Source organism: Peromyscus californicus, unplaced genomic scaffold (genome assembly GCF_007827085.1).
Source record: "Peromyscus californicus insignis strain IS unplaced genomic scaffold, ASM782708v3 Scaffold_5__1_contigs__length_169319896, whole genome shotgun sequence".
NCBI classification, from domain to species: Eukaryota; Metazoa; Chordata; class Mammalia; order Rodentia; family Cricetidae; genus Peromyscus; species Peromyscus californicus.
Genome location: NW_026294573.1, coordinates 151,422,755 through 151,436,525, shown reverse-complemented (window position 1 = coordinate 151,436,525; position 13,771 = coordinate 151,422,755). Strand labels below are relative to the sequence as shown.

The window sequence follows — 13,771 nt, the reverse complement described above, 5'->3', positions numbered from 1 at the left end:
CTTGGAGAAGCAAGAATTTGGGGGTTATAGTCCAGAGGGATGAGTCCGTCACCATCATGGTGGGCAGCATGGCAGCAGGCAGATGGCACTGGAGCAACAGTTGAGGGTGCACGTCTTAGTCCACAAACAGGAAGGAGAGTGGTGACGCAAGTCATACTACAGAGCCACAATTCCTAGTTCCCCCCACCAACAGCCACCAACTGGGGACCAAGGATTCAAATATCCACAACTTGTATGGGGTGGGAAGAATCGCATCAAACCACCATGATGGAATAGTCAGTAAGAAGTGATGAGGTTTTCTAAATCCAATTTTTAAAAGGAAGTTCTGGTAACTTGTTTGTGGAATAGAGACTCAGACTGAAAACGAAAATTAGACTGGATTTAAATTTCTTCACGTTGAAGAAGCATGAACCTAATGAGATGTATTTCCACAAATGAAAGAGTGGTAAAGGTTCCCTAAAAGTGTTGAAAATCTGATTATTGAGAGGCAAATATTTAAAATCAGAACCTAAAAATTCAAGCTTTAAGATAGAGTTAAAACGAGTTAAAGCACAAATAGGAGACAGGTGGCAGTACACGTTATAAGGTATGTACAGTGTACAGTAGTTGTTACTAATTTAAAGTGGACTGTTGCATATTCTACAGCAACTAAGAACTGATAAAGCTCCAAAACCAACTCAGGAGATCAAATGAACTCTGAAAGGCTGAAAAGCAGAGCAAAAACTGAACACTGGGACAAGCTGTCATAGCTAACCAAGTGCAGAACTACTAACATTAAAACATGGTCTTCAGTATCTACAGGGCTGGGCCGGACTAATCCCCAAGAATAAAGAAGGGAATGTTGGAAATCAATGAAGCAATAGGCAACAAATAAAACGGCCTTCAAAATCTTAATAGACCTGCCAGGCCCCTAGCCAGACGGAGGTCGAGGAACAAAGCTCGGTAATGAGAATGGAAAGGGGGCATCAGTACGTAACAGGAACGAAGAACTGACCATGAAGGTAGAGGAATGGATAAAGTCCCTGACAGACACAAGCTGCCGAAACTGCTACAAGGAATGGAGAGTCTGAATAGCTATGACCAGGCACAGCATTCAACGTTGTTTTAGTGGTCAATCAATCAATCAGGTGAGAAAAGGCAGAACAGTTGGAAAGAAAGCAAATTTTATTCACAAATGTGTACATAAAAATCCGAAAAATTCTACAAAACATACTAGCTTAAGGTGTATTTAGCTACTTACAGGGTTCCACATTCATTATACAAAGAATTTCCATATACAAGCAATAAATCATTGTAAGATTAAGTTTTTAATTGATTCTTTGGGAACACATCATGCACCCCAATCCCACCCATCTCCCAGTCCCTCTGTATCCGCCTCTCACCCTTGTAGTGTCCCCTCCAAAGCAAAACTAAACAGGAAATAATAAAGATAAAAAAGTAGAAAAGATAATTTAAAAATAAAATTAAAAATACAAACATAAATTTCTATTAAAAAAAATAAACCAACAAGAACACTTTGCCCCTCCATCCTTGCCTCTCCACTGCCTCTTCATTTGTCTTGGAGGCACTGGGAGCTGCTGTGTATCATGCAGTATACTCTTTTTTCCAAACAGCATTCTTTGCAAATGTTCAATGTGTAATGTGTTGGTCGGCTTCAAGGACTCTGGCCTCTGGCACACCATCAATACTGGGTCCCCATGGAAACTCCCTTGACATTCCGCTGCTGCCCTTAGTCATGGACCATGCAGCCACAGTCCCTTTGTGCATCCCAGCAGGTCATAGATGGGGTAAGATGTTGGGGTGTGCCAGCTTAAAGCCCCAGATGTGTAGCTAGCTGGGTGGCTGCTGACATGGTCTGACTGGCCTGCTGGGACCACTCCCCTCAGGCAAAGGGTGGGGCCTGCTCCCTCACACACCAGGTGAGGGGCAGAGCCGTCCTCCCAAGTGTGGGGGCCACTCTCCCATTAGGGGCAGGCCGGCCCTCCTGTGTCAGTGTCCTCGGATAAGGGGTCAGCTCTCCTGTGTGTGGGGGTGGGGGGAATAGCACTCCCTGGGCCAGTGAGGGGAGGGGCCAGCTCAGCAAGGTACTTCAACTTAAGGGTTGACATGGTTTGCATGGGCTCCTGTGAACCCAGGCAATGGGCATCAACACAGACCTCAGCTGCAGCAGGACCAGGACCCATGGCCAGCAGCAGCAGCCTGAGTCTGGATGTAACCATGGCCCTGGGTGGCGGCACAGGCCTCGCAGATAGGTAGGGGCCCAGCAGCAGTATGGTCTCTGTACTCCAACGTTGGTCTCAGGTGGCAGTAGAGTGCCCCTGATGGCAACAGGAACCACAGACCCTGGCGGCCGTAGGGCCACGGATACAGACATGGCCCCCATCAGCATCACGGACCTGGTCGACACCCTGGCCACGGATGGCAGTGCAGTACACTTAGCCCTAGCCGCAGCATGTTCCTTGGTCACCAGCATGGCCACAGGTGGAGGTCCAGAGCCCTAACCCTTTGGTGGTGACACAGGCCATGGATGTCAACACAGACCTCCGCTGCGGCAGGACCACGGACCCAGACATGGTCCTCAGCATCCCTGGTCTGGATGCTACCATGGCCCCCAGGTGACAGCGCAGGTCACTCAGATTGATGTCATCCCCGCTGCAGGGTGGCCCCTGGACACCAACTTGGCCCCAGTCAGGGATCCAGATCCCAGACAACCACCCAATCCTTGACAGTAACAGGTGCCTTGAATATCACCACGGACCCAGACATGGCCTTGGGCCGCAGCTCAAGCCTGGATGTCTCCATGGCACTGTAGTAGCCCAGGCAACTCAGATTTGGATGGCCCCTGTGGTGGCATGGTCCTCTGGCACCAACATATGCACATGTGGTGGCCCAAACCCCAATCATCCTCATGGTCTTTGATGGTAACAGGAGCTATGGACATCAACACAAAGCAGAGCTGTGGCAGGGCCATGGACCCAGACAGTAGCCTCCAGCTGGATGCCCATGCCCTAGATGGGAAGCAGGCCTCCCACAGAGCCCGTTCCTCACCACCTTTCCCTCTACACATCTGGCCATCTGCACAGACATGAACCTCTCGCCTCTCTCTCCCTCTCATACCCCCCATACATTTGCTCACCATAATGGCAACCTATTTGGCACTGGGTGGGCCCTTAGCTTCTTTCCACACACCCAGGGCAAACTACCTCAGGTGGTGTGTGTGAGTCTATCTCTGCTGGAGCAGGCTCTTAGGTTCTTCCCACTCTTCCAGGGCAAACTCTTAAGATGAACTTTTTGAAAGACCCTTTACAATGTCCACATATTAAGTGTAGTAGGGTTAAATTTAAAACAGGTAAGTCTCACAATGGAAGTACAGAAGTGTTGAAAGAAATGGGAGATCTAATTGGATATATATGTTGGATATTTTAAAGATACCAGTTCTTAGCTGGTGTGGTGGCACACACCATTAATCCCAGCACTTGGGAAGCTGAGGCAGGCAGATCTCTGAAGCCAGCCTAATCTACGAAGGGAGTTCTGGGACAGCCAGGCTACAGAGAAACCCTGTCTTGAAAAAAACAAAAGAAAAAAAAAAGATACCAGTTCTTATAAGTGATTTCTAGTACAATTCCAGTTAAAATCCTAAGCTTCCTGGCTTGCTAGAACTGAAGTGCTGGGTTTCAGGGACTGGGGAGAGGGCTGTGATTAAAGCACCTGCCTCACAAATTGAGGACTGGAGTTCAGGTCTCCAGCAGGCAGAGATGGGAATCCCTAAAACAAGATGGCTAGCCATATCTGTGAGCTATGTATTTGAGAGACCCCACCTCAGTGAATAAGGTGGAATAGGATTTTCAACATTAACTTCGAGCCTCCACATACCTGTGAACACGTACACATTCATGTAAACATGAGTACTGGGTTTCAAAGTTTACATACGGTTATAATAACTCAAGAAAGGGTGGTCTGATGGAAGAATGGATAAACACAATAAATCGCAACTGTTGTTTCATAAAGTTGCCCAGATAATTTAATGCAGAAAAGTCACTTCTTCCAATAAACTGTGTTTGATATTCATAGGGGGAAAAACTACCCCTGACTCATACTTTACATCACTCTCAAAAGTTGAGGGATTTACATTATTAGTATTTATGGAAATGTTAAAATGTAACCTTATGGACTACCATTAAGTCTTGGTTAAACAGTACTTTTTGTGTGTGTGATAGAAAAAAATCTCAAAGGAACTAGGCAAATGGACTGAGGATGTAGCTCAGCTGGTAAGAGTGCTTGTGCTTGCCTAGCACGCAGGAAGCCTTGGGTTCTCTCCACCACAGCAACCGCTTTCCATCACCGGGCCATCGCTCCAGCTCATGAAAGGAACAAACCGTTGAATTTGAGACTAGAGGCCTCTAGTGCCTATTCCTTCATTATGTTGAGGAAAAGCAGTACTTCAGACATATGCTTACTATCTCACAAACAAAGAATTTGAAACTGTAATGCAGGATGAGAATAAAACAAAAGCCCATGATATTATAACTTGTCTTTATAAAATGAAGTAGTATGTTCTGAAGTCTGGTCAAAGGTAGAAAGTAGCTTACATGTAATTGTAAAGGGGACACACACACACAATGTTCCAGAAAGACCTAGCAAATATATATGTGTGTGGTGGTTTGAAAGAAAATGGCCCCCAAAAGGTGTGGCATTAGGAGGTGTGGCCTACTGGAGTAGGTGTGGTCTTATTAGAGGAAATGTGGCACTATGGAGATGGGCTTTGAGGTCTCACATATGTTCAAGATACCACCCAGTGTCTCAGTCTATTTCCTGTTGCCTGCAAGATGTAGGATATTCAGCTACTTCTCTAGCACCATGTCTGCCTGCATGCCATGTCCCATCATGATGATAATGGGCTAAACCTCTGAAAATGTAAGCTACCCCAATTTAATGTTTTCCTTTATAAGAATTGTTGTGGTCATGGTGTCTCTTTAGAGCAATAGAAACCCTAAGACAATTTATAATAGACCCCTGTGAATATATATATATATGTTATATATATATATATATATATATAAATTATATATAAATATAATTGCTTAATTGCTCCTATGTTCTAACTGAAAAAGGTAAGATTGCTAAGGGAGGCAGAATTTTCATGGACCAGAAAATATAAGACTTATTATACTTTCTAGAATATAATGTACAACATACAATCAAGAGTTTGAGATCTACTTCTCTACATTAAAATATTTGGGAAAAAAATCCATTTCCTGTTATCACTTTCTGTTTTAGGTAGAAGACAACCTCACTGCCTCAACTTTACAGACAGGCATACTTGAATCTTTAACAAGCCAAGACAGAGTCACTATGCTCAGTAAAACCACCAAAAACGAGTCCATCTCTCTCTCTGGTGTGATCTAGCCATGGTGTGAGTCTGCATATTACCTCAATCTCTTGTACTAGGTAAGCTGTGGGGGACATTCTCACCACTCAAGTCATTTCATTTTGGTCACATAGTTTAGGGAAGGAAGCTTACAGAAAATGGAAAAGAAAAAGCTACACCACCATGTCTATCATCTTCTAAAGTGAAAATGAACAAGGTAGTTACAGAAGTAATTCCTGAAAAATATTATCAACAGGAACTTGAATAAGAGCAAGTCAAAGGAAGTAAGTACCATATATGCATAGCTAGAGATGTAGATCTATCCCCACCCAGAGAACCAAGCAGTTAGCAGCAGGGGACGCTGGTCTTTACCCTTAATGTAGTTTCAGAATCTTGGGCACCATGACTGTTGTAATTACTTAATAAGTAAGGAACACATTTAAATATATATATATATATATATATATATATATATATATATATATATATATATATTTAAAGACAAGATAACAAAGCCCCCAGAAACAATATTACCACACAAAAGAGTGGAGTTTATTTGCTTTATTTAATAAGCTGAAGCCTTAAAGCATTTGTAATTTCTATGTACTACATTCACATATGACAGTCGGCCTGAAATAAATGTTTGCTACGAAGTGTGTTTCTATAGCTTCCTTTACAAAGTTCAATTATCTTCTTTTTACATTAGGATTATATCTGCAAAGAAAAAAATTGGGTTAAAGGCCATTCACTATGGGATCCCATTAAAGGGCTTCACTTTAGTAACCACTTGAGAGTATCAATGTTGTCCCTAAAGCTGGACAATAAATGGTTTTCTTTCCATTTGTCCCTTGGTGTTGCTTAAAAGAATATGTGGGGCTGGAGAGATGGCTCAGCCGTTAAAGGCTAGGCTCACAACCAAAAATATAAGAATATGTGGTAAAAGCATCATCACTAATAAAATCATATGAAGCATTAAAATTAAAACAACAGCATACACACAAGGAATAGAAGGAACCAAAAGATCTTGTACTTGAAGCTGGGAAAAATGTTATTCTGTATTAGCTAATGTCTACCTGATATGGGACTTCATTAGTATTTGAGAGATTTACAATGTTTATTGGGTTTCTAGAAATGTTCAAAAAATAGTAAATTATAACTACTCCTAACAAGTCCTCTAAAATCTGCCACAAAGCAAACAAACAAACAAACAAACAAACCAGTTTTGAATCTCATTCAACCTTTCATTTTTATCCACTTGTCAAATTAAAACTCAACAAATAGTCTTGACCCTTATTTGTCTGATCTCAAAATTTAATCCTATTGTAATAAAAACCTCACATATTGGTAATCTAAATACTTTAGGAACGTTCCTTTGCCTCAATGACACCATGTACAATTTAAATATGTTATGATAAAACTGAATCAACCTTAAATCTATAGCCATGAAATTCAATCAATATGTGCTCAAGTAATAGAAATACATCAGTTACAAACCAAACTTCTTTATATGAAGAGTTTAGATTTCTTCTAAGAACAGAAGAAACAAATATTTGATTGGCATGAACATAACTGAATTATATGTACATTTCTCAAGCAAAGTCACATCTTACCTAAACAGATCATCAGCAAGAGATTCTTCTTTCGCTTGCTGTCTCTGTACCTGTCAGAGTTAACATAACGTGAATCATTTGCTCAGTGAAATACCTGTTCTACTGATTATACAGTCCTCCTCCAGATTTCCATATCCAAGATGTCACTTGGAAGTTTTTTCCTCTGTAGGCCCTCCTATTCAGCTGATCCCTCTATTTTAACTTCATGCTAAAATCACTGCAAAACTGTTGTAATGAAATAACTGTCTGGTCAATATCAAAGACAACCAACATAACATTGCTAGCTTACTGAGTTTGGAAACACTCTTTTCAGCAGAAAGTTCAATGTTCTGGAGTCAAAAATGATGATGGTACATAGGCTTCATTAAAACTGGGGACAAAAATGATGAAGGTACATGGGCTTCATTAAAACTGGGGACTTAGGAACAGCATGATGACTCAGTGAGTGGGGGTGCATGCCAGCAAGCCTGATGCCCTGAGTTCAATACCCAGGATACATGATAAGAGGGAGAGGACAGACTCCAGAAGACTATCCTCTGGCCTACACACACACACACACACACACACACACACACACACACACACACACACACACACACACACACACACACACACACACACACACACACACACACACACACACTCCACAAAGTAAGTTTTGAATTGGGGATTTAAAGAGAGACCCCGTATTAACTAAGCTCCTTTCTCAAGTCCAGTGTGATCCTATCACATGCCATTCAATACTTCTATCTGCCAAAGACAAAACAACTCATGAATCTGACCCTTAAAATATGCAAACTTCTTAAATCTGGCTTCTTCCAATCACCCCATGTCTCTTCATGGACACTGTATGCTTGTTTTGTTAATCAAAATAGAGCCACAAATAGAATCATCTCCTACACATACAATTCCTTCTGTTTTTATTCCTATTTCTCCCTCTGCCCAGAAAGACACCCCCATTCCTCTTTTCCCACACCTAGTCACTTTCAAGGTCAGTTTATTCAATATTTACTTAGTGCTCACTTCACACCAAGGAACATAGTCTTTACTTCACTGACAATGGCTTTGGATCTCCTTTATTTAAATAGAACGCTTGCAACAAATCACCCCAAACCACTTGCTACAGAACTTACACAATACATGCCAACTTCTGGATCTTATAATTATTATGTATGTGTCCTATGAGCGACCCTTGGGCCACATGGAAGAAGAGGAGAACTAATTACTGCAAGTTATTCTGACCTATACTTGAGAACAGCAGCATGCTACATGTGTGAGAACACAAGGGCACATACACACAGGCAAAACAAATAAAATGTAATATAAAAAAACAAACAAACAAATGTAGAATAGTGATCTGTAGAGATTTAATTTTACACAGATTTCTTTTATCCATATTGTGAAATGTCAAAATAAATCACATCTTTTCTTTTTACACTTTCAACTACAGGAGCAGAACATAAATAGGAAGACACAAAACATGTATAAAATAATTGTTAAAAAAGCTGCTAAAAAAATTTCAAAGCTTCAGGACAAAGAATACTAAATTCCCCTCCCTCCCCGCAAGACAGCGTTTCTCTCTGTAGTTCTAGCTGTCCTGGACCTCACTCTGTAGACCAGGCTGGCCTCAGACTCACAGAGATCTGCCTGCCTCTGCTCCCAAGTGCTTCGAGTAAAGGCATGGGCCACCACCACCCAGCTAAAGATTATGATTGATATACAGCATCCAAAATTCATGGAAACTTTAAGAACTAGCCTATTGACTATGAAAATTATGATGGGTTCAGCGCATAAGTCGAAGGGCTGAAAAAAGAAGAAAAAGTACAGACTACTGAAGGAAAGTAGATGTCGACATGTGGTACATTTAGGAATGTGTGCTGTAGCCATGTAGAATAGTTTACAGAGCATCCAAACTGTCGTGGCAACAAACCAGGAGTGTGCCAGTGTAAACCTGTACAAAGCACCCCTCGATCTCCTAGTGAAATAAACAGAAGACGGAAACACTTGGCAGTTGATCGTCATTTAACCTCTCCCGAGCAAGCACGGAGCACTGAATCGGGTGCGTGTGGTGGGGCTCCTTCCGCCACTGCCTCACACCTCCTCAACAAAGAGCACTGGATTATCATTCACTCAGCGTTTCAACAGGCAATCTCAGGATTTAGGCTTTACCTTCATTATTTTATGTACTGCCATAAAAAAAGGTGTATTCATAAAACATTTGTACACGTAAGAACAAATGAAAAAAAAAAAAAAAAAACAGACCAACAAGCACTGCAGGTACTGGAATCACTGACAAAAATATCTGCAGAAAATAGAGTTGGAAAAACAAAACAGGCTTCAGCAATGCAAAGATCCAAGTCCAAATTAAAACTCCACGGCTGGATGTAAACATTAGTGTTGAAGACACAAACAGTAAACTGAATGATAATCTAAAAGAATTATCAAAATTATAGTTAAGAAAAATTAAACTTGATAAAATTTTACTGGGCGTTCCAGAAAGAAGCTGTGGGGAAAATAGGAAATGAGAGTGTTCAGGGAAACAGTAAGAAGGCTCAGAACTGCTGGAAGGCAGCTCCCAGACTGAAAGGCCCCTCACCACCACCTGGGTCTACATGGAAGATCTTCCAGATGCCCTGGCAGCCATCCTTTTCATTGACATGCTTTCTTACTTACATTTTTGTGGTTTCAGTATTTCTTTTCCCATTATATTAGGATTTACAATTACTTTACTTAGATCCCCAAAGTACAGATTAATCTTAATGTTCTGTAATGAACTAATTTCCCTAAGTGAATGAACTAAAGTCACTTAAGTTTGCTTATAAGAATTTAGTTGGGGCTAGGGAGACGGTTCTGTGGATCAAAGATGTGCTGTGCAAATATGACGAGCTGAGTTCAGAGCCCCAGACCCACATAAAAGCGAGGCACACACAGTAACCTCTGGAGTAGGGACAGAGACAGGCGGATTGAGAGTCACCAGCTGGCACTCCAGGTTCAGTGAGACCCTATCTCAAAAATAAATCAATACAAATAAAGAAGATAATAATAATAAGAAGGCTTTCTGAAATCAACCCCTGGCCTCCACATGTGCAAGCACAGGCATGCACACCCACACCCACACTTACACATGCACACATACCGCCCACACTAAAAAGAAAAAATAACTTTACTCCAAAACAATCACAAGGGCTGAAGTGCGATTCAAAGGGTGAGGCCTCGCCTCCTACTAACCTCCATTTCATGTTTCAACCACTCTTCTAACTCCGTATTCTTTCGAGCATGATGAGCTATTAGATCGGATCCTCCAATGATGTGTGGAAGCTTTCCTGCTCCAGGAAACATCACCTGGAGAACAGTAAGCAGTGAGGTGAGGCAGAGTAATAAACCAAGATAGCTATTTCTTAAAAGACCTAAAATGCAAACAGTGTCAAAGGTGCATATATTCTATTAGTAAAAATAAGACAGAAAACTGTGCCAGCCCATCCGTTTTCACCCTTTCCTTTTCTAGCTATTACTATATCTAGATTTAGATTTGCAACTAGGACTTACACACTAAGAAAAACCTAATAGTTTTAACTTGTAGGTTTCATTTAAAAATCGCTTTAGTTCGTTATCTAGCAATCAAAGCAACTCAAGGAAAACAAACTACACTTTAAAACACTGGATATTATTCTAAGATTTTCGAAGTTTAACCTATAATCCCAGCACTTGAGAGGCCAAGGCAGGAAGATTACAGAATTCAAAGCAAGCCTGGGTACATAATGACTTCCAGGCCAGCTTATACTTCACCTAAGACTCTAACTCAAAAAGCAAAAAGAGGGCTGGCCCCAGGGGTAAGGGTGCCTGCCACCAAGCCTGAAAGCCTGGGTTCAATTCTCATGACTCACAGAGTGGAAGAAGAGACACACAACTCTAACATTTTGTCCTCTGACCTCCAGACACACGTGCTGTGGCATGTGGATACCTTTACACACAAAATAAATAAGCAAACACAAACCAAATAAATGTTTTAAACTAAAACGTGTAACAGTACTGGAGCCACAGCTCAGCTGACAGAGTGGCCGCCTAGTATGGGTGAAGCCCTGAGTTGGATCCCAGCACTGGACATGGTGGGGCACACCTATAATCCCAATACTCAGGAGGTGTTGACAGGAGGATCAGAAGTTCCAGGTGTAACATGTATGTGTGTGCGTGTGTATTTTTTTTAATGAAGTCACACTTCATTAGTGAAAATGTCCTCCCCAAGAGCCACACTTTAACAACCCCCCCAGTGCCAGGCATAAGAAATCTCCCTATGAGTTACTGGTCAGAGGAGGCCAAGCAACTCCCGAAATAATATAGGCTGTTGCCAATGCCCTTGGTTGCCTCCTGGATGCTGAGGTTAAGTCCCTCTTGCTGAAGACACCATGCATTTCAGACACAAGAGTTGGAAGAATCAAGCTGGATTGACCTGGAGGCCTCCTTTCTGAAAACTAACTTTCATAGTACCTGGTAGGAGTGCCACTAAATCGACTCAGTAGGTTGTGTTTATATATTAGTTTGTGTGTGTTTATCAATAACAAAGAAAGAAAAAGAGGCTATGAAAATGAATAGGAGTGGGGAGATATGGGAGGAGATGGAGGGAGTAAGGGAAGGGAAATGATGTAAATACAGCATACACATATCAGGTTGACGGTACTAGAGTACACAGTTCCACATGTACTATACCAACAATAAAAATGCCTATAATTTCACTACTAAATTTGACTATTTACTTTAAATAACTTCTTTATCTTCATAAAGTCCTGAGTTGAAGAATCCTTTCACAGATCAACATGATAACCAGGAGGACCCTGTTGTTAGAGAGCCTAATTAATTCTAAAGTTGGGGAAAACAGCAACCTCAGAACTATGTATCACTAAATACATTTTTTAAATGCTCTGTACTTATTAATTTTTAAATGCTCTGTATTATTATTAGTTTATGATGTTTTTGAGCAACATCATAACTATTTTTTTCTTAACTGTTTAAAACAGAAGAAATAGCATAGGTCTTCAAAATCCTGCTTTTCGGGGCTGGTAGGATGGTTCAGTGGGTAGAGGCACTAGCCATTGAGCCTGACAGTCAGAGCTCAATCCCAGAACCTACACTGTGGAAGGAAGGAACTGACTCCTGCTGGCTGTCCTCTAACCTCCACACACCCACGGTAAACAAGAACTTAATTTCCAGTGCAAGGAGGAACCCAAACAGTAACTCCTCCTTGGACTCGTATTTGGTGCCCGTGTTGTGTTTCTGACAACAACCTGAACAGCCCTCTTGAGACACTGTCAATGAAGACACCTACCTTCTTGAATTTCTTGAAATTCTTCAGTTGACCACAGTCGTTCAGCAGGCACAGACTCCTGGAAGTGGAGTTACTCACCACCAAGGACCTAAATTCCGTCAGCAGCACTCTTCTCGGAAGCTCCTCACTGCTGTCTGGAGGTTCATCACTGTTCTTAAGTGGGGAGTAAACAGTCAGGCAAGGAGCAGAAGGAAAGGGGAACAACCTGTCATTAGAGATCTACAGGAAAAGTCCAGTACCCAGAGGAAAACAGAGTTGCTCCTGGCACCTGAACTTTGTATTTGAAATCAAAACCAGAAAAGCACTCAGGAGTGCTACAGCACTGAAAACAGCTAGAGCATGTTCCCCTAGAAAAGAGGGCTACAATTCAGACAGAATTTTTCATAGTGGCTTGGGTAGTACCTCACAGCAAGCTTCTTCTTATGGATACTCTCCTGACATATCTCATCACTATCTGCTTCTTCCCATTAACACTGTGCATCAAGATTATTAAAAGTTCCATTCTACAGGTCCCCACCTACTGTACTTATATTTTTATGACCACACACATAGTCATTAACAATCTGTTCAATGAGACTCTTGCTTATGTCATTTACTATTATATTGGTAATAAGTGCAGTTCTGCACTGCTGAAATCTGCTGCCTGATATTGGAATACATTCTTAACAAATGTGGTTACAGAAGATAGAATTGTAATGTACATTTCCTGCTTCATGTTTTTTCTAATGACGTAATACTTTCTGCTTATTTTACATTTACTTTGTACTATAAAAGTGATGCGAGACAAAAAGCAAATCTGAGTGAGTCTGCTGAGTTCAAAATGGCTCATAAAGCAGCAGAGACATCATACAACATACCTGACCCAAGAACTGTTAATGAACATATAATGCAGTGATGGTTCAAGAGGCTCAGCAAAAGAGGCAAGAGCCTTGAAAAAGAGGAGTGTAGTGGCCAGCCGCCAGAGAGCAGGCCAACTGAGAGCAATCACTGAAGGAGGTCTTACAGCTACAAGAAGAGTTGCTGGAGAATTCAGTATGTCCATCAACTACTGTTCAGCATCTAAAGCAAACTGGAAAGGTGAAAAAGCTCTGTAACTGTGTGCCTCGGGAGCTGACCAATAATAATACTACGACGAGTATCATCCTCTCCTACTCTACACAACAAGCCATTTCTCAATCAGCTTGTGATATGGTATAGGAAGTGTACTGTACACAACAATCAGTGATGATTATTTCACTGGATGGACTAAGAATCTCCAGAGCAGAGCATTCACTAGTCAAACTTGCACCCAAAAAAGGTCATGGTCACTGGTTGTCTGCTGCTGGTCTGACCCAGTACAGCTTTTTAAATCCTAGTGAAACCACTGCATCTGAGAAGTGTGTGCAGCGAACCAATGAGGTACACCCAAAGCTGCAATACTTAGGCTTTCACTGACAGACAGAAAGGTTCCAATTCTCTACACCAGACAATCAA

At 41.6% G+C, this 13,771-nt stretch overlaps 1 protein-coding gene across 2 annotated transcripts in view; it reads right to left on the bottom strand.

The window, feature by feature from the left end:
* Nucleotides 1–5,914: 5,914 nt before the first annotated feature.
* Nucleotides 5,915–13,771, bottom strand: part of Nbn (nibrin) — a 36,864-nt gene continuing 29,007 nt past the window's right edge. For both annotated transcript variants that reach the window (XM_052718486.1, XM_052718487.1), the window contains exons 13-16: nt 12,299–12,451; nt 10,207–10,320; nt 6,979–7,028; nt 5,915–6,082 (exon numbers count right to left, since the gene is read on the bottom strand). In XM_052718486.1, the coding sequence (XP_052574446.1) occupies nt 6,055–6,082; nt 6,979–7,028; nt 10,207–10,320; nt 12,299–12,451 (345 nt within the window). In that variant the 3' untranslated portion in view covers nt 5,915–6,054. The remainder of the gene's footprint in view (nt 6,083–6,978; nt 7,029–10,206; nt 10,321–12,298; nt 12,452–13,771) is intronic.